Source organism: Trichosurus vulpecula, chromosome 3 (assembly GCF_011100635.1).
Source record: "Trichosurus vulpecula isolate mTriVul1 chromosome 3, mTriVul1.pri, whole genome shotgun sequence".
Lineage (NCBI taxonomy): Eukaryota > Metazoa > Chordata > Mammalia > Diprotodontia > Phalangeridae > Trichosurus > Trichosurus vulpecula.
The window spans coordinates 180,051,057-180,071,305 of NC_050575.1; the positions used below are offsets into that span (position 1 = coordinate 180,051,057).

The 20,249-nt window shown below is 44.9% G+C and overlaps 1 protein-coding gene across 1 annotated transcript in view; it reads right to left on the reverse strand.

Moving 5' to 3' along the window:
• Window positions 1-1,026: 1,026 nt before the first annotated feature.
• Window positions 1,027-20,249, reverse strand: part of COL20A1 (collagen type XX alpha 1 chain) — a 66,714-nt gene continuing 47,491 nt past the window's right edge. The window contains exons 27-37 of the mRNA XM_036748415.1: window positions 17,268-17,321; window positions 13,340-13,393; window positions 13,114-13,167; window positions 12,822-12,875; window positions 9,888-9,959; window positions 7,880-7,915; window positions 7,211-7,259; window positions 6,304-6,483; window positions 3,689-3,766; window positions 3,039-3,194; window positions 1,027-1,607 (exon numbers count right to left, since the gene is read on the reverse strand). Of these exons, the coding sequence (XP_036604310.1) occupies window positions 1,588-1,607; window positions 3,039-3,194; window positions 3,689-3,766; window positions 6,304-6,483; window positions 7,211-7,259; window positions 7,880-7,915; window positions 9,888-9,959; window positions 12,822-12,875; window positions 13,114-13,167; window positions 13,340-13,393; window positions 17,268-17,321 (807 nt within the window). The 3' untranslated portion in view covers window positions 1,027-1,587. The remainder of the gene's footprint in view (window positions 1,608-3,038; window positions 3,195-3,688; window positions 3,767-6,303; window positions 6,484-7,210; window positions 7,260-7,879; window positions 7,916-9,887; window positions 9,960-12,821; window positions 12,876-13,113; window positions 13,168-13,339; window positions 13,394-17,267; window positions 17,322-20,249) is intronic.

Sequence of the window (20,249 nt, forward strand, 5' to 3'; positions counted from 1 at the left end):
GGAGAGAGAGAATAGAATGTAACCACCCTGAGAGCAGATTGTTTCCTTTTTTTTGGGGTGCGGGGGGGAGTTGTATCTTCAGTACTTGATTCACAGCCTTAGTAGTACTGGTTAAGAGAGGAAACTAAGGAGAAATGGACACTCACTTTTCAAAAGTATGCAAGACCATGCTTGTGAGGCAGCTTGGTGGCCCAGTGGATAGAGCACTATCGAGTTAAGAAGACCTAAGTTCAAATCCTGCCTCAAACACTTACAAGCTGTGTGACCCAGGGTAGGTCACTTAACTTCTGTCTGCCCTGGTCTTCTCAACTGTAAAATGGGGATCCTAACAGCACCTCTCTCCCAGGGTTGTTGTGAGGATCGAACAAGATACTATTTGTAAATCATTGAGCACAGTGCCTAGCACATTATAGCTGCTTAATAAATGCTTATTCCCTTCCTTCCCTTTCCCTCCCCAACCCATGTCTACAAATACTTACTAAGCACCTACTATGTGTGAGGCCCTGTGCACCCGGAGGGCATGTAACATTTATTCTAAAATCTCCATAACACTAGAACAGGGATGCTGTAGCAATACTGGTTGAATAGAATTAATCAAGGCCAGTTTTTATGTTATCGTTCCCATATTAAAGAATTTACTTACTTATGGATAAGAAAGATTATAGGACAATAACTTTAAAACTGGAAGAAACTTTTAAAGTCATCTGACCCAGCCTCCCCACTTTACAGATGAGGAAACTGAGGCTTAGAGAGGCTGTGACTTGCCCAGTCTGTCACAGCTAGTAGGGATAAGAGAGAGGATTTGAACAGAGGTCTCCCAAACTCCCAAGTCCAAAATTCTATCCACTATGCCACACTGACTCTGATGTTACTTATATAGGTCATCATACACACACACACACACGCAAATACTTGCTTCATTCTTTTCAAACTCAGCCTGACAACCAGTCTTGAAACTTTGGCTTGTAGATTATAGAATCATGGGGTTTTAGAACTGGAAGTTCTTTTAGTGTTTATTTAGGGCACAGTTGTCAAATTCACACTTGCTGCCTAAAAGCCTCCTGAAGCAGATTAAGCTATAGTTGAAAAATATTTACTTAATTAAATAAAAGTAGAATAGAACACAGATAATGTTAATATGTGGTTTTCTAAGTTCATATTCATTCAGCCCACAGGGATTCTTATATGTGATATATAGGATCCTTATGTATATATAAGGAATCCTTATATCCATTTTGACTTGAGTGTGATACCACCAATTTAGGATATGGGCCCCTCATATGGTGAGGAAAATGAGACCCTCTGAGGAAGAGCAGTTTGCCCAAGGTCACACAGCTCATTGGTAGAAGATGGAGCAGCCTCCTCATGACATTCTCCCAACCTTTCCAGATTCCCCCACAACAGCTGTTATCACACCATCAAATACCCCATATATCTAGATGCCTCAAACAGCTGTGGAGAAAAATAAGTTGTGTGGAATAGCCTGTGTAGCTGAGAAGGGACAGAAGTGGATGGAACAAGCAGGCCAAGCAGGAGCCAAATTGTGGGTCACTGAGAACCTGCTCAGGGTCCATCCTTCTCCCAGGATCAGGGGATCAAGTCAACATCTGAAAATGAGAGGAAGCAGGATTACTACAGGAAAATGCACTAGATCTGAGCATCATTCCATCTCCCTGAAAAGTCTTTTCCTACTAATTCCTGGAAATTGTTAATGTTTGTATTCTCATATCAACTACATTTCCCAATATATTTTCCTCTTTCTACTCCCTGTCCTTGTCCTTTTTCTAATGAGTCACCCCTTATAATAAAGAATAAAAAAGGGGAGGGGAGAGGTTAATACAACTAACCAACATATGAACCAAGTGCAATGTTGTATGTGGTACACCACAACCATAGTCCCCTAACTTTAAAAAGAAGAGAAAGAGGAACTAAACTTTATTGTTGTTCAGTCATTTCAGTTGTGCCTGACTCTTCATGACCCCATTTGGGGTTTTCTTGGCAAAGATACTGGAGTGATTCGCCATTTCCTTCTCCCACTCATTTCACAGATGAGGAAACTGAGGCAAACAGGGTTAAGTGACTTGCCCAGGGTCACACAGCTAATACTGTCTGAAATCAGATTTGGACTCAAGAAGATGAGTCTTCCTGACTCCAGGCCTGGCACTCTAACCACAGCACCACCTAGCTGTCCAGACAACTAAATTCTTATGAATAAATTAAGGGAAGGGAGTAGAGGGGGGAACTTTCTGCAGGAAGTAGACAGCAATTATGATAATAACAAGAATAACAATTTGCATTTTCACAGGGATCCCGCATTTAGAGTCGGAAAGGACCTCAGAAGCCATCCAGTCCAATCCCTTCATTTTCAGATAAGGCCAAGAAAGGTTTAATAGCCTGCCTAAAGTCACTCAAGCAGTAACAGAGTCAGGATTTGAATCCAGGCCCTCTCACTTCATTCGTTCCAGTATACCACAGTATGTAAAATCTTTTCTTTATGGCAGCCCTGAGAGGTAAAGCAGTACACATTTTATCTCTCTTTTGCAGATGAGGAAACCAAAACTCTGAGAGGTATAATACCTTGTTTGGGGTCACCCAGCTAGAAAGTGTTATAAGCTTATCTGTAATGTAGGTCTTATGACTAAAGAAAGTTTATAGAAATAGTAGTTAGTGTCCCCATCAGACTTCTTCCTACTACTCCTTTTGTTCAAGGTTGATTGATCTTTGGAATTACAGGGACTCCCTTTAATCTCCCTCAAGAAGCTTTCTTCTTAGAAAGTCAGACATCGGCTTTTTCAATAGTCTTTGTTAATTGAAGGGAAACTAGGTGGGTTGCAGGTGCTGGCCAACTCTCCCATTTCAGCTAGATTCACTGGCCAGCCACTCTCCTAGAGAAACCAAGCTCAAAGTTCCAGGAAGACAAGTTGCTTCAGAATGGATGAGGATTGCTGAACAATAGGCTGAGCTTGGGATGCCCTGGGAGAAAGGTCAGAGGCTGAAACAGCCAGTCCCCACACCACCAAGCAGATGATTAAACTCACCTCTTGGACTCTCCAAGAGACATCCCAAGGGTTCACAGTCTCCTGAGGGGCTGGACTTCCCAGCTTGGCCTGCAACTCCTGAAAACCTGGAGAGGTCACCTGGTTCTGTAGAACCCTGATATCCCAGTTTTTCCAGCAGATCTTCCCCTGATGGGGCTAGAATAAAGCAGTGTCAGAAAGTTCAGAAATTCATTGGTTCATTCATTCATCAATAGACTAAGCCCTTTAATTTGCTAAGTGTCCATGAGGTGGCTGGCACTCAACTGGTAGTCGATGAGAGCCAGAAAAAAAAACAAGGAGATGGAGTGTATAGTCCTATATTGATGAATTAACTAAAGAAATAGATCTACCAGGCTGAGTCCTAGTGTATTTATATGTATAGCCAAAGTAAGTAAGATTAGTATAAAACCTTTTCCAGGCCAACATAGGAAGGATTTCTGTAGGAGGATGAGATCAGAGCCATAGCTTAAGGATGAGGCAAGGGTTGGTGAGGCTAGGAATCAGTGTGAGACAGATAACTGCTTGGTTCAGAGAGAGAGCAGAGGGACTAGAAAGTGTAACATCAGTGTGAGCTAGCCACAGCTGTACACTCCCCTCGGCTTTTGAAGGAGTCTGCCATGTTAATGGTCCCAGGGGAGAAGCTTTTTCACCTGCCCTTCCATGGAGTCCAGGAGGCCCTTGTACTGATAGGCCAGGACTGTTCTTCTGCCCTTTGGCTCCCAGTCCACCTATTAGGAAAGAATCAGTTGGAATCAAATGAGAATTTGGTTCTTAGCACAGGGATAAATCTGGGCTGGGGATTTTCACATACCCCCACCCCACACACAAAGCTTCTACTCTAATGCAATGTATTCTGATGGGAAAGCCATCCATGAGAGTGAGAGTCACAGCCTTATCTTTGGGGATCTCTTGGACTTATGTGGTACGAGGAGATATAGTCACTTTCCTCAGAGACTTTCATGTCTAATAAAGGGAGTCATAGACTCTGATGTTAAGGAGCTTATGGTTTAAGTGGGATACTGGGTATGACTGAGACCAGAGAGCAGTAAGGTGCCCTGGGATCCCTGTCTGCATTGAAACTGACTTTCATCAAAGCTCCTGGATGGATGGCAGAGGCTGGGTGCTCACAAGTCTCTCTAACTTATGCTCTGCCTGCATCTCAACAGAGAGAAAGGAACAGGCTGGAGCCCAATCCCCAGTGCTAAGAACCATCCATTAGAGATAGTTTGAGAAAGTTTGACTTTGGACCAGAATGATCAGAAATGCCATATATGGCCCTTAGCCCAGTCATACAAAGCTCTGAGCTCCAGTTATACAGAAAAGCCTGAAAGGCATAGATGTAGGGTTCATGGGGCTCTTGGGGAGAGATTCTGGTAGAAAAATACTTGCCTTCCCTGAACACATAGGTTTGCCAATTAACTACTTTAAAGCTGTAGAAATCTAATTTGTGTAATTAAATCCTATTTCATATACACCAGGGGAATCCTGGAGTGAATAATTTTATAAATCTAATAATGATCTTCTTGCTGAGCTATTTTATTTCAGATTTTGGGTCACTGAGTTTGCATAAAGCAAGGGGTACCTTGCCCTGATCTAGCTAACCTCAGCCTCCTTTTGCTTCTTAATGGTACAAGCTAGTGACAGAGATGAAAATCCCCTGGGGTCTATAGTCATCTCAGCTCTTGATCAAACACTCTTCACTGCATTGATTTCTATCTGACGCAGGCCCTCCTCTCCCCACCCCCAGACTCTGCCAGTAATAAGCACCAGGATTGAGGGGGTTGCTGCCTTCTCCCACTTTTGCTATAGGCAGCTGCCTAATGCCTGCCCCCTCCAGCTGTTTTCTTCAGGAACAAGGGAGAACAGCTGGAAGAAGGGGGTGGTGCAAGATAAAGAGGTTGAAGGTGATAGTGTAAGTAGAAAAAAGACAGGAATGGTGTAACAGTGTCTTTCCCCAGGGATGGTGACAGATCCTGGTTGCCCTGTGATGTCTACACTGAATCCTGCCAATTAAACTACAGACCTGGACTCCTGCACAACACAGAGGGAGAGAAAAAATAACAGCCTTCCCTGCAAATAGTCTTTTAGAAAGATATTCAGGTTCAAAGTATGTCCTTGGCCAGCTTTATACCTTTTTTCTCATCTTCTTTGTTTTCTCTCTCCCCACCCCCTGCAAGGTTTCCAGCCCTAATCTCATTGCTTGTGTCTCTTGGAATCGGCATCTCTATCCATCTCAGCATCTGATCTCCGACCCTCCGTCTGCATTGAAAGCTGGCTGCCGTGGCTACCAGCCAATCAGGAGGACGGACACCTGCCAAGGTCATCTCCACTAAACCTCCTTGATGGGGCCCCCCCTCTCTCCTCCCTCCTCCCAGAAATGCAGCTGCCTCTAAGGTCTGGCCCAGAGTACAAAAGGGACTTGGCTCTCTAAAGGGCTACCATGCAACAAGCTGACTGGGGAGGCAGCAGCCAGATGTGATGATTTCTGCATTGGTCCAAGGCAGGGGCAGCCCTGTCTGCCAATGGTACTAGCTGGAGGGTTGGTGAGGACTTAGTGAAGGGATCAGTGACAGGCAGATCAGATTCAACTATAACCTGTCTTTCCCCATCAACCTCCCCACCAACCTCACCCCCTCCAGTTCCTCAGCCAAAAAGGCAAGAAGACATAGTATGATAGAGAAAGTGCACTGAACTGGATGTTAGAAGGTGCTTAATCTCTGCTACCAATAAGCTGTGTGGCCTTGGGTAAGCAATCTCCTTCTCTGGGCTACAGTTTCTTCAGCTGCAAAATGAGAGGTCTGGGTCTGATGGTCTCTGAGGTCCTTTTCTGAGCTAATATTCCATGGCTTTTATTTCCTCTTGCATGTTCACAGGGAAAGAAGTCCCACCATGTCCCCTTCCAATCCTGATGGAAGCACACTGAAGGCAGGGATTATATCCTGAAGATCCTGATGCCTATTGAAGTGTCTGTTGCTCACTCACAGAATGTCACAGTTGAAGGGGCCTCAGGGATAATATAATTCAACTGGCACAATTAGTAATCATCTGATCTTTGCTCGAAGGCCTTTGGTAGAGGGTCATCCACTTTCTACTGAGACAGCCCATTACATCCACAGACAATTTTAATTATTAAGGAAGTTTTTCTTCCTATAAGCAGATTTAACTTCTACAATTTCCACCCAAATCAAGTCCTTAATCCTCTGAGCACATAAATAACCCATAAACTCTCTGACCTCTTCCATCAAGAATATGCAAGCCAAAATACCTGGGTATCCCTCTCTCCCAGGCTCTCCAGGGAATCCATCCTCTCCTCTGTCTCCTTTTTGGCCAGGAAGACTAGGAAGACCAGATAAGCCTGGCTCTCTCAACTTCACCTCCTCCTCCCAGACAGGTACTGGGGGTCTGGTGTTCTCATGAAGGAATGGATCAAATTTCAACACATGAGCTAGGAGAGGAGAAGAGAAAGGCACTTGATCACCTTCATTCTTCAGAGAGGACCGGGGAAAGCTGTTGGGGAGGAATGGGGAGCAAGACTACAGAGTAGGGGTATCTAGGAATGAGGGAGGTGGGATGAAATCGTGATTTCTGGGTTCACTCAAATCCCTCTGGGCCCCAGTTTCTCCATCTATAAGAGAACAATTCTCTTTGAACCCTGTTGCCTTATGGTAAAGGCACAACTGAGGGGAGAGCCTTTTTTATTCATTTGGGGGCAGGTGCTATATGAAGGATTGGGCAAAAGTAAGGCTCTTTAGCTTGGGTGGCTATGGGGTATGATGCAAAGCAGATAAGGTCAGGAAGAAGAAGAGCCTCATAGGGTTTCATCTCATACTTTTGCCATCATCCTATCCTGGGTAGGAGGTTTCAGGTCCCACTTGTCCAAAGAGTGTGACTTCCCTGAGGAAATTGTCACCGCGACTCAGTCATTTGGAACTTTGAAAAGATGGTCCCAAAATGAGTACAAGTTTACTAGGTGTGTGATCCTGGGCAAATCATCTAACTAGTCTATCTCAGTTTCCCAAACTGTAAAATGTGGATAATAATAGCATCTACTTCGTAGGGTTGTTGGGAGAATCAAGTAAGATCATGTAAGGGCTTTGCAAAACTTAAAGCAGTACCTGAATGCGATTAGTAGTTGTTTTGTTATGATTACTCACTCTGAATCAACTGCTCACAAGCCTGGCTGACCAACTGGTAAATGGTAGCGAGGGACTGAGGTTCTCCCTAAGAAGCAAACATCATTATTTTTGTATGGCACAACACCTTGATAGGAATTTAATCTGCAGAGAATTTGAAAGTTAGGCTAAGTTAGTGAGCCATGAAAGTTTAAAATGGGCAGCACTACAGGCTGTGCTCGGAATGACAGAAATAACCAGATAATAACTATCTTTCTATCACATGGTGTACATTACACATGGAAGTCCGGGGTGAGCAGCAGCGTGGTCTGAGTGCACTGGACATAAAGCCCCAAAGTCTAAGTTTTTATTCTTATTCATCATATGACTCTTAGCAAATCACTGTCTCTTTCTGGGCTTTGGTTTCCTCATCCATAAAATGGCCATAAGGATACTAGTGCTGCCTGTCTCATAGGTCTCTGGTATATGGTAGGCATAAACAAGATGATGCAGGTAAAGTGCTTTGTAAATTGTAAAATGTTTTATAAACTTCTCTGTAAACCGTTGAGTGCTTTATTATTATCGTTATGATTACTACTGATAAGTGACATTGCATGATCCTGCACCTCCGGAGAACCGGCATGCAGCACGAAATCTGGAGTGCCAGGCAGGCATAGCCTTCTACAGGATTGCTGACCAGAAATGAAACAGGATGGTGAAAGGCCTTACCTTCTCTCCTCGCTCTCCTTTGGGCCCAGGAAGTCCCTGAACAGGAAGGAAGGGAAGAAAGACACACATCATTACCAGATTCTTAGGAATCTGAAAGGAAATAAGAGGAAAACTGAGGATGTCTGGGGTCTGTATCTCACTCAGGGTGACTAGCTATGGCTCTGGCTAACACTGAGGTGTCCTAGATATACCCTGAGTTCTTGCTCTTTGAAGGATATGAAAGCCCCCTGCTGAGGGCCACTTATCCTGGCACCCTTTTTCGGGTGCTTGCTGTTCCCACCTCTTTAAGTTCAATCTAACGCTTCCTGGGTGAGGATGGGGAGAGACAGACAGACAGAGACAGAATGAGAATGAGAATGCAGGCAAGCACACAGCGAAAGGCTTGGAGAATGTGAGCATTGCTCATAAGCATTTCTGTGTTTGCTCTTGTGAGTGTATAAACAGAGAGAGAAGCTGGGAATATGCAACCTACAGTGCCTTATGTTTGGATGTGGGCTAAGTAGATATACATGAGGATGTGAGGACAGGTTTACAGCATTCAAGTAAGGGGGCAGCTGTATGGATAGATATTTGAGTACAGATACACAGGGAGAGGTTTGGAATATGTAACACTGTACACTCATTCTGGCCGCTGTCCCTGTCTTGGCCTGAAGAAGCCAGCTTTCTGGCCTAACTCAAGGTTTCAAGAAATGCTTGATTGGCAGCAAGTAGCTGAATTTTCTTTTGGGGGGCAAAATAGGCAAAGAGCATGGGGAAATCCTGAAAGATGAGACCCTCTTCAAGGTGGAAGGACAGAGGCTGGGAGAGGACATGCAGGGGTCATCATAGTCCTGTGCCTTCAATTCCATAGAACAGAATGAGGGGCCTTTCTGTGAATGTGAAAGAAATCAATTTAGGACAAATTAAAGGCTGTCCTACATCATGCAGATGGGAATCAACTTAGGGCTCAGTGCCTCTGTGTTGTATACGCTGGAAATACAAACAGCTTCAAACACAATTTACAAACATTCACATCTGTCTTTTCTTTATATCTCCCAAAGCCCTGAGTCCTGATAGGCACTTAAAATATGTTTATTGAGTGAATAGGATGGTTATGAAGGGTGGTCAGGGGTATTTATCGACATTCCTAACCTTCAGAGAGGACAATGAGAAGGATAGCACAAACTACTCAGATTATCCGGCCTCCCCTTCCTTCGCTGCTCCCTCCCCCAGTTATAATTCAAAGTTTTAGGGGGCAATGTTGACATTCTGGAGTTTGCTTTTCCCATTGGGTATTCAACGTCAGAGCTTTGCCATGGGTGCTGGACACACTGCTTCTTGTAAACCCCAGGCCCAAGAGTTCATTTCTGTGTAAATTACCCTCTGCCTCACCTGGGGGCATCCAGAGAGAAGCCATCCTCCAGAGGTCCTCTCCTTGGGAAGGAGCAATGTCATTCACATGGCACTTTGCCAGGATTGGACAAGCTACTGACTCCAGGCAAAATCTTCCCTCCCTGCTGGGCATTTACTGCACAAGCTAGAGGCCTCTGGTGTCTGCACAGCATGGGTAACTGAGGTCTGCTTCAGGGGACCAGGACTTAGGAACAGCCATCCAGCATTCCAATCCAAAAGACAAAGGCAGAGGTCCCTCCCTCCCAGCCCCCGCTGTCCAGCTATGAGATACAGAACAGCAGTAGGTCTTGCTGACGTATCATCATTGCTCTAAACCCAAGGACTGAGCCTGGCCTATCCAGGTCTATTCCTCTTTAAATAAATCTGGCATATGCAATTCCAAGCTTTTGTTAGCAGCTACATGGGAGGTAGGGTGCTGATGTTTTTCTTTACCAAAAAAAATTATTTTAAAGAGAAATAGCTTAGGTCATAAAAATAGGATTCTTCACACATCTCTTTTCTTCAACCCACAAAGGGAGGCACATCCATAGAATTTCAGTAACATCCACACCATTCAACTGTCTCAAGCCCTAGCCCCTGCCACAGAAGTCTGGCGGCTTATCAGCTTTCTACTCACCGTGGGTCCCACGTCTCCAGGGGAACCCTTCTCCCCATTGATGCCTCTGGCTCCAGCTATTCCCTGAAAGCCCTGCAAATAGCAGCAGACATCACGACCTCTCAGCCCACACATCCAGCAAACACAGGAAAATTAGTCCTGTTGACTTCAAGTCTAGCGTTCTATGCTACTGTGCCCTTAGGGAAGGATTGCGGTCCAAGGTAACTTCCCAGGGCTTCAGTCTCATATGAGACTCCCCTTCCTAGCTCAAGAACCTAAAAGAACTCCCCACTCCCTCCTCTATGAAGCTTAGATTTTGTAGCATGCTATTCCAGGCCCTCCACAGTCTAACCCTGCCCTATCTATGCACTGCTGTCTTACGTGAAGTTTTTGTTCCATCCAGGTCAGTCTCTTTTCTGTCCCTGGGACATAAACCTCAGTTTCCTCCTCTATAGTAAGTGTGGGCTGGATGCTTTCTGGCTGATCCCTGCTAACTTTATCATGTGAAGCCGGCGCCATGTTTGTTCCCATCTGTACATATTTTCTCACGCTGTTTTCCCTACCTGTAATGCCTTTCCCCTCTGCTCCAATTTTACCCAATATTCAAGGACTATCTCAGCTGTGATCTCCTCCATGAAGGTTTACTGATCTGGGAGACTCACTCTTTGTGCCACAGTGGCATGAAATCAATGACATATGCGTTTGAAAATAGATATGGAGAGATTGTGTAGCGGGAATAGAAGATGGCAGATGTGCAACCCAAATGTTAGGAGAAGCTGGGTACTGCTGTGGACAAAGCACAGGACCCAGAATCAGAAACACCGGAGTTCATATCTTGCCTCAGATGCTCATTAGCTTTGTGATCCCTGGAAAATTACTCAGTTCCTTCTCTGTAAAATGGGGACAGTAACGGCACCTACCTTTCAGGGTTGATGTGAGAATCAAATTAGTTAACACATGTAAAGTGCTCTGTAAACTTTAAAGCACTATAGAATGGCTAGCTCTTAACTACCATGGTAACCTAGTAAAGAATGAGGAAGAACTTCAGTTCAATAGGTTGATTCTCCATATGGAATTCATGGGAAACCATGGACAAGAATTGCATAGGATGAGAAAGCATGGATTTGTGGTTGTTTAGTTGTTTTTCAGTCACGCCTGACTCTTCGTGACACCATTTGGGGTTTTCTTGAAAGAGATACTGGAGTGGCTTGCCATTTCCTTCTCCAGCTCATTTTACAGATGAAGAAACTGAGGTAAACAGGGTGAAGGGAGTTGCCCAGGGTCACACAGCTAGTAAGTGTCTGATAACAGATTTGAATTCAGGACTCCAGGCCTGGCACTCTATCCACTGTGCCACCTAACTGGCCAAGAAAGCATGGAGGGGGCTTCCTTTTTTACCAGCAGAGGAAGTACTCACATTGCTGTGAGTCCACCAAAGCAATGATGTGATTTGTTTACTAGTTACAGAAACAGCATGGTGTAATGAAAAGAGTATGGGCTCTAGGTAATTGAGGCAGAAGCCCTGAGTTCAAAGCTAATGCTTACTATCTATACGGCCTTGGATAAACCACTTGACCTCACTGGGCCTCAGTTTCTTCATCTGTGAAATGAGAGTGGCTGGGCTAGATGGTCACTTTGGTCCCTTCCATCTTTGGAAGTGTAATTCTATTCCATGTTGCAGAATCTTGTGTTCTCAGGTATACCCAGAGACCTGAAGGCAGGGTTTGCCCGGGTCTTCTCTTCCTTAGTGTTCCCCTAAGTTAGAGAGTTTATGAGCTCCCTAAAAGCAAGACCCATATTAGTTCCAACTCTCTCACAGCATGGACAAGCTCAAAATTGGCATGTGGTAAGCATCAGCAAATCCTGGTTGAATTGATTCTTGGGGTCTTATATGGAGGCTGCTCCCTCCTCTTCTTATTATCCTCTGCTCTTCTTCCCATCCCTCTCCTTCAGCTCTTCCCTTCCCACCATCGCCCCATGCACTGGTGAAATGTCTAATAATTACTTCAATGCTAGTAAATTGCCTAATAATGAACAGCAACAAAAATTCTGATTAGATTTTTAAAGGCCCCAAATTGCTTAGGTTGCTACAGGAAATTAAAAGTGAAGATGACATCGTGGAAGATAGTTACCTCTCCTTCCCTGAAATTCTGTGCCACATCCCCCCTCCCCACCTAAAAAAGCTAGATCCTGGCCTGGAGGAGCTCTAGGGATAACCCTGGGGGCATTGCTGATGTTCTGATGTTCTATTCTTCTGTTCTTGTTTCAAAGTTCCCTGCACAGTGCCCCCAGCATCCTGGAGGCAAGGAGCCAGAGAAATCCAACAGAGAAAGGAAATCACTGGAAGCTGGGGAGCTTGGGGGGCACAGACTGACAGCCTGTCCACCAAAGTTCCCCTGATCGAGGAGTGACAGGCTGCTACTCATGGAGCGGGGTTTCATCTCCACCTTCCCCCAGTCCTATGATCCTTATGACAGGAGCATGGAAGGTATTTGGCTCAAGGACCCTGGGGAGTTAGGCTCTCATCCTTATTCTTTTTCCTCTTCCTCCTCCCCACTATACTCTGCCTCCCACTCCAATTACATTATACATACATGGAGAGGAGGGAGATGAAAAGATGCAGAAGAAGAGCAAGAGAGAAGGAAAGGGGGGAAAAGGAGAGAAGGGGAACAGGGAGAGGAAGAAAAGGGAAAAGGGGAGGTGAGGGATGAAGAAGGAGAGAAGGAGAATAGGAAAAGGAAAAGGAGAGGAATAGGGAAGCAAGAGATGAGGAAGGAGAGAGAAGAGGAAGAAGGGGAAAAGAGGAAGGTCAAGAGAAGGACGAGGGGAAGGAGGAGATGGAGAAGGGGAAAGGGAGAAGAAGGGAAGGGGAACAGCAAAGGCTAGAGAAATAGAAGAAGGGGAAGGGAAAGAGAGAAAAGGAGAAGGGGGAGACCGTCAGAGCTCTCCTCTTACCCTCGGGCCAGGAGGTCCTGGAAAGCCAGCTGTACCTTCAAATCCCCTCATTCCCTAGAAATAAAAATCAGGGTCTTAGGATTAGGCCTGAAATCGAGCAGGGTTAATTGTCCCTTAAGGGGTGGAGAGGAACCAGGTCAAGGTCCTTGGACACACACGCACACACACACGTACACACATACACACACACATACACACACTACTCAGGCACACATGCACTTACATAACACATACTTTGACACTTCAGGTCCTGGTTTGGGGGGACCACTCTATGTGTCAAAAGCATTTTTACCTTTGGACCTTGGAGGCCATGTCTCCCAGGTGGTCCTTGGTGGCCAGGGTAGCCCTGTAGGAGGAAACCCTCAGAATATGAGTGTAGAGGAAGAAGGGTCAGGGTCCCTGAACTCTCTAAGGGTCAAATGCTTTCTTTGAAAGTCTTAGACTTTCATGGCAGTAAGAAAAGTTCCCATCTTCCCTAGCCCAGTCCCCAGACAAAGCACCCATTTTGTACACAGTACCTGTAAGCCTGGATGTCCAATGTCCCCCTTCTCACCTTTGACCCCTGGTGGACCCTGTACAGGAACAAAACAATCCTTCCTACAATTGCCCTTGACACAAATTTTGCCTGCCTAAAGAAATAATCAACAGGTTGGGAAAAAGACCTAGGTGGTTTTGTATGGGGGTTAAAAGAAGAGGAAGAAAAGAAGGAATAGTTACCTACCACAGGTCCCTGAACAGTGAGCCCCTGAGTCCCTGGTGACCCCTGCTGGCCTCCAGGGCCCTCTGGTCCAGTCTGTCCGGGTGGGCCTGGTTCTCCCTAAGGATGGATAAGAGATGAAAGATGAAGCCACATCTTTTCTCACTGACTCTGCAAGAAACTCTCAAAAGTTTCCCCTCTGTGAGCCAATCAAAGCCAAACTCTGTAGTTAAGCAATTGAAAATCACAATCTAATGTACACATGAGGATCTGACCGTACATCCTACCACAATCCAAAGTGAACCTTCTTCTTTAGCCAGCGCTGATCCCCACGGGAGGGAACTAAGTACAGATTTTATAACCCTTCACCAGAGGCAGCTGGGTGATGCAGATAAAGTTCCAGGCCTGGAGTCAAGAAGATCTGAGTTCAGATCTAGCTTCAGATACTTGTAGTAGCAAGTCACTTAACCTGCTTGCTTCAGTTTTCTGATCTGTAAAATGGGTGTAAATCCTATCCCAAAGTCCATTGGTATGTGACTTTCTCCCTGTTGGTGGAGATAAAGGCCCTCCCCTACATGAGGGGAAGGACAGAGTTTTCAAGAGAGAGCTTCAGTTCTTCAGTCAGTCCCCCTTCGGGGACTCATCATTCGGGTTTTCCTGGCTTCCAGCTTCAATAGAGAAGATGGGAAGAGGACAATATCACTTCAGGTTGCTGAAGAAAAAGACTCTGGGAAGACACGAGAGGAACTGGCAGTCTCCATCATGTCCTTACTCTCATCTTGCTACTCTAGAGACTTTGGGGAATTTCCCCTTGGGTGAGATCAAGGACGCTCTCTCTTGGCTGGGCTGTGTTATCTCACTTCTGATGGGAGAGCTCCTTCATGCTTTATTGTCTGGCATATATTCTCTTATGCACAACTTCTCTGATTTTTGTTTTGCTGTAATTTGGATAAATGGGCTTTGGGACAGGGGTTACATGGGGATGGCAATCATAGCACCTATCTTCCAAGATAGTCCAGCACCTACCCTGTTGTGAGGATAGAATGAGATGATAATTGTAAAGCTCTTAGCATAGTGCCCAGCACATAGTGAATGCTATGTCAATCATCATCATCATCATCATCACCATCATCATCGCCATTATTTATGCCCCTCACTAGAGGCAGCTAGGTGATGCAATGGATAGATTGCTGCGCCTGAACTTGGGAAAACCTGAATTCAAATTCTGCCCACATAGACTTACCAGCTGTGTGACCCCATACCAGCCACTTAATCTTTCTGCCTCAGTTTCCCCAACTGTAAAAAGGGAATAATAATAGTACCTACCTCTTATGATTGTTGTGAGGATCAAATGTGATAATAATTATAACGTTTGTTTAGTTTTTTATTATAAATTATAATGATAAACTTTACTTGTAAAGTGTACTCACTTAGCACAGAATCTGGCACATAGCAGTTGCTGAATAAATGCTTGTTTCTTTTCTCATAATTTTAACCAAAGAGATTGGGCTCTGGGGGGTCCTGGATGACTTGATGCCAGGAGGGTTTAAATTCATAAGCAAGGACAAGAGGTGGAAAAAGCATTAACTTTTCCACTTGACACCTATGTGACCTTGGGCAAGTCACTTCACTTCTCTGTGCCTCAGTTTTCTCATCTATAAAGTGAGGAAGTTGGACTAAATAGTCTTTAAACTCCCTTCCAGCCCTACATCTGTGATCTCAAAAGCCTGTAATCCTAGTCACGTAGGGTCTACTGAGTTCCAGGGAGCTGGCTGAAGGTGCTAAGGATCCTTAGCCCTCCCTGTCATTTTCCTACTTCACTCTCAACAGGGAATTGACAGGAAATGGAATTGGTTCTGACCAGGACAACCAAGAGGGAGGAGAAAAGCTGACATCTTGTGGCAAGAGCTTATTTTCTAGAGGGAGGAGCCTGGTGAGAGACCAGAGCATGGGGAATTTATCCTTTATTCACAGTGAAACTCACTGTACTCTTAGTAGGCATTTGCTAAATGTGTGTTGCTTGAATTCACAGAAGTTTCCAAGCCTTGGTTGGCCTGGGAAAACTTAATGGATATAAAATACTGGCCCATCCCAGGGCTATTTGTGTGTAGGCAGGGACTATTCCTGAAGAGGTCATAGGATTAGAGTGGAAAGCCATCTTAGGGATCATGGTTGCAACAGAGAGAACAAAGATTTCACATTGGAAAGTTATTTAAAGGCCATCAAGTCTGCTGAGTGAAGGGAGCAGAACCAGAACACCATATGTACACAGTAACAGCAACATTGTGCAATGACGGACTTTATTAGACTTAGCTCTTCTCAGCAATGCAATCATCTAAGACAACTCCAAAAGACTCCCGATGGAAAATGCTATCCACATCCAGAGGAAGAACTATATGAGTCTGCATGTAGATAGAAGCAGACCATTTGTGCTCTCTCTTTTTTCCTTTCTTATGGTTTTTCCCTTTTGTTCTGATTTTTCTTTCACAACATGACTAACGTAGAAATATGTTTAATATGATTGTACATGTATAGCATATATCAGATTACATGCCATCTTGGGGAGGGGGAGGAGAGGGAGAAGGAAAGTTTAGAACTCAAGATCTTATAAAAGTAAAAGTTGAAAACTAAAAATAAATAGATAATTAATTTTTTAAATAAAGGCTGTCAGGTCTAACATCTTCATTTTACAAATGAAGAAACAGAACAGTAAATTGCCTGAAATCCACAGGTAGAAGAGACGGGATTTAAATTTAGGCTTTTCTGACTCCAAATCCACCTCTTTTTTCCGTTGCATCATGAGTCAGAAAGTATCTCTAAGTGGTATGGGGGCATTTCTCTGGAGTGGGGGGAGGTACAGAGCCCTGGGGGGGAATCAATCACACTTTGTCCTGCCCTCCCCCCATCCCTGCCCTTACACACAGAGATGACGTCTGTGACAACGAACATAATGAGAATCCTTAGAGCAAGGCATTCTTCATGTTTTTTGATCATGTGCCCCTTTGGTGGTCTGATAAAACCAACAGACCTCTTCTCAGAAAAATAAAATGGAGTGTGGGGGCATTATTACCGGCAGCTAACCCCAGTATCCCTGATTCTGGGAGATGTAGAGCAGACTGTATGCTACAAGTATATCTATGTGAGTTTCTGGTTCTTTTTTAGCCCTCACTTTTTAGCTCTTTTTCACCCTTCTTGATCTCCTTCCTCACCTGAAGCTGCTATTTCCAGTATCCTTGTCTTCACAAATGAGCCTCTAGTACATCAGGGTGGGTGGATCACCCCAGTTTATTATCATTATGAAGGGGTTTGGGGAAGGAGGGCTCTGCTTCCACGCTATAATTTGCCCCAGCCGTGAAGATTAGTATTCATGGAAGCTCTGAAGTTTGAATTGGTTTTCTACAGACTTGAGAATTCACTAGGGGGGGTGGGCATGATCATGAGATGGGGAGCACAGAATTTCCCCAACAGAGAGATTGATCCTTCTTTAATTCCTTATCCCTTAAGCTCGGCTGCCTTGCATCCCTGGGTGTTGGGAGTAATGTTATCATCAAAGTTAATTAGTGCAGTGGAACTGTGTCTCCTTCCCCTTCCCTCCCTCCTTCTCTCAAGAGAGGCTTCCCCACCCCCATCCCAGCCCCTGCAGCAGCACATTCTGCTGACTGGTGCTTCCTTGACAGTCTGGCACTGGGTGGAAGTTTTACATGAAGATTCTGGGGATCTCAGCAGCCAGCGTTTAATGACTTACTTACTCTAGGTCCTGGAGTCCCTTGCTCCCCCTGGATGCCTCTCCTCCCTGGGGTGCCCTGGAGAAGTACAAAAATCAGCCTTGCCAGCAAATCTAGAACCCATGTGTATCACTCACCCTTCCTTGGGGAATGAGATAAATCATAGCTCATCGTCATTCTTTCCTGCATAATCAACCCCTCTAGGCACAAATCATCCCTTCTGATAAAAACCACCCAGGTCCCAACAGATACCAGCTAGAAGTCTTGTGGGAGCCACCAGACTGGCCATACAAAGTGGCTTTTCATTTTAGGGCTGAGGGGGGAGAGGGAGGTAATATATATTTACCATATTTTATCTTGTCCCAGTAGTCCATTAATTGGAGTGAAATATTCCAGACAAGAGGAAGGATAGGGAAGGAGAAAGAGCCCTGGACTGAACTCAAGAGAGCTGAGTTCTAGTTCTAATTCTGTCACTCACTAGCTATGTGACCTTGGACAACCCCCATCTCTGGTCTTGTTTCCTTCTCTGTAAAAGGAGGAGGCTGGACTTGCTGACCTCCAAGGGAAGACGTATCATTCTGTGCTTTTACAGATGTATCAGGCTTCATGAACTATTTTTATCATGAACTCTGGAAACAGGCATTTCAAGCAAAGAACAATGCCCAAAGGAACCTAGGTTCTAGAGGTGTTCTATGTCACAGTGGAGTTGTATCGAGGATGGGAACAGTCTCTTCAGAACCATCTCCCAAGAATCCGCCAGGTAAGGCAGGTTGAGATAGGCAGTCCATTGACACAAGCTCTGGCCAGGAGAGTCTAATCTCAGAGTGCAAGCTCACCCTCATCCAGCCCAGGTGCTGCAGAAATGCTTAGGGCCTTAATCTGTGGATCACTGAGAAATGTGGCTGGTCCTGGGATTTGGATTGAGGGGGTTTAATGAGGCGCTCAGTTCATTAGGCATAAGGCCAACTCCAGCCAAAGAGCTGCCCTAATCATGAGGGTCACTCCTGACTTTCTCCATCATTTTCTCTCATTGCAGGTCCCCCCTCCCCGTCTCTCTGTCTCTCTCTGTCTCTCTCTCTCTCTCTGTCTCTCTCTCTCCCCCGCTCTCTCTCTCTCTCTCTCTCTCTCTGTCTCTGTCTCTCTCCTCTGTCTCTCTCTCTCTCTCTCTCTCTCCCTCCTCTCTCTGTTTCTCTGTCTCTCTGTCTCTCTGTCTCTCTCTCTCTCTCTGTCTCTCTCTCTCTCTCTCTCTCTGTCTCTCTCTCTCCCCGCTCTCTCTCTCTCTCTCTCTCTCTCTCTCTCTCTCTCTCTCTCTCTCTCTCTCTCTCTCTGTCTCTCTGTCTCTCTCTCTCTTTCTCTCTCCCCTGCATTGAACAACTACTCTCTGGACACCTTTCACAAAGGCCAGTTGGGGCTGAATCTGGAAAAGTATAGTTGGCCGCCGTTATTAATGCAGCCATTCCCCACCAAACAGATACAGAATTTTCCTTTCCTTTCATTTTCTGTGTCACCGAGTGGATAGAGATGGCCTCAAAGCCAAGACAACCCAGATTCAAATCCTATCTCAGACATATACTGACCATGAAACCTAGGGCAGGTCATTTAACTTCTCTGTGCTTTAGGCAATTCTTTAAGACTTAATTGCAGTATTAGTGCTAACCTGTCTTGTTGGTGGATCTTTCCTTACCTTATAAGTCAGGTAATCCTTATAGGGAATTCCCTATCCTATAACAAAGAAATCCCAGGCCTAATCTCTATCCCTATCCCTTCCTTATCTGCATTCCAATTATCCACAGAGCAAGGGCTAGAGAGGGAATCCCAGCTAATAAATCACAGAATCTACTTGAATAGAGAGGGAAGGAAAGCTAAGGAAGGGCCTTACTTTCTCCCTAAAATAAGCCTTTACATGAAGGACACTTGGGGAAAACAGTGCCTTGCAAAGGCTGCCTGGTCCCCCTAGGACTCTAGGAAATAAGTAATATATTGCTAACCAAGACAACCTTCCACTTCCCTAACCCCATGCCCACTAAGCGCCCAGTCCTAAGGCTTTGATCTGTGCAGAGAGAATCATATAATGTATTTTTTGGACATTACCAATGTGGGAATTTGTTTTGCTTGATTATACATATGTGTTTTGTTTTTCTTTTCTTTTTCCAATTTGAGGAGGGAGATGAGAGGGAAAGAAAACAAATGTAAATTTTAAAAATAAATAAAAGTTTAAAAAATCTGCAGACAGAGATGAATACAGGGAATAAAATTCTCAGTGAAGTTAGGGCAGCCAACCATCTGGGCTTATGGTAGATATTGTTAATGGGGTCACCACATAGCCATCATGTAGCAAAACATGTGTTCAGAGATTGGGCTGTTTGGCCACAGTAAATGGATTTCAATCTGGGAAATAGATTGGTCTTATACTAATACCTGACCTGGGTCCATTTTAAATGCCGAAAGACTGAAACTTTGGAATAAATGTGATTTTACACCTGATAGGGGGTCAAAGTAACTCCACAGTAAAAATTCTTCCTGGTCAAATCCTAACATGATGAGGTGTCCAGGAGTCTTTATTGTATCAACTCTCATTCTACTACATCCCAAATCATAGAACTGAAGGCGGTTAGGGCTAAGAAGGGGCCTCAGAGGTGTTCAACTTCTTCATTTAACCATTGGGTATATTGAGGCCCAGGAGGCTAAATTGACTTGTTTCCTGTCACACATCTTGTCAGTGGCAGATTCCATGCCAGAACCCAGGTCTCTGACTCCCAGTTCCATTCTCTTTCCTCTAGTGGGCCATTGGATAAGGGCTTGGAGAGCTCAAATCTCACTGAACTAACTTTGTAACAGTTTTTACTGTGACAGAACCTGACCCATATTTTTAAGGCAGCTTCATAGAAAGGACAGAGAGGCCTGGCTCACCCTTCTGCCCTGTGCTGTGAAATCCTCAGTGATCTCAGGCCCATCTGGCCCTGAAAGGGTAGAAAAAGTGAGAGAGCAGAGAGGGCCTAATGGTCA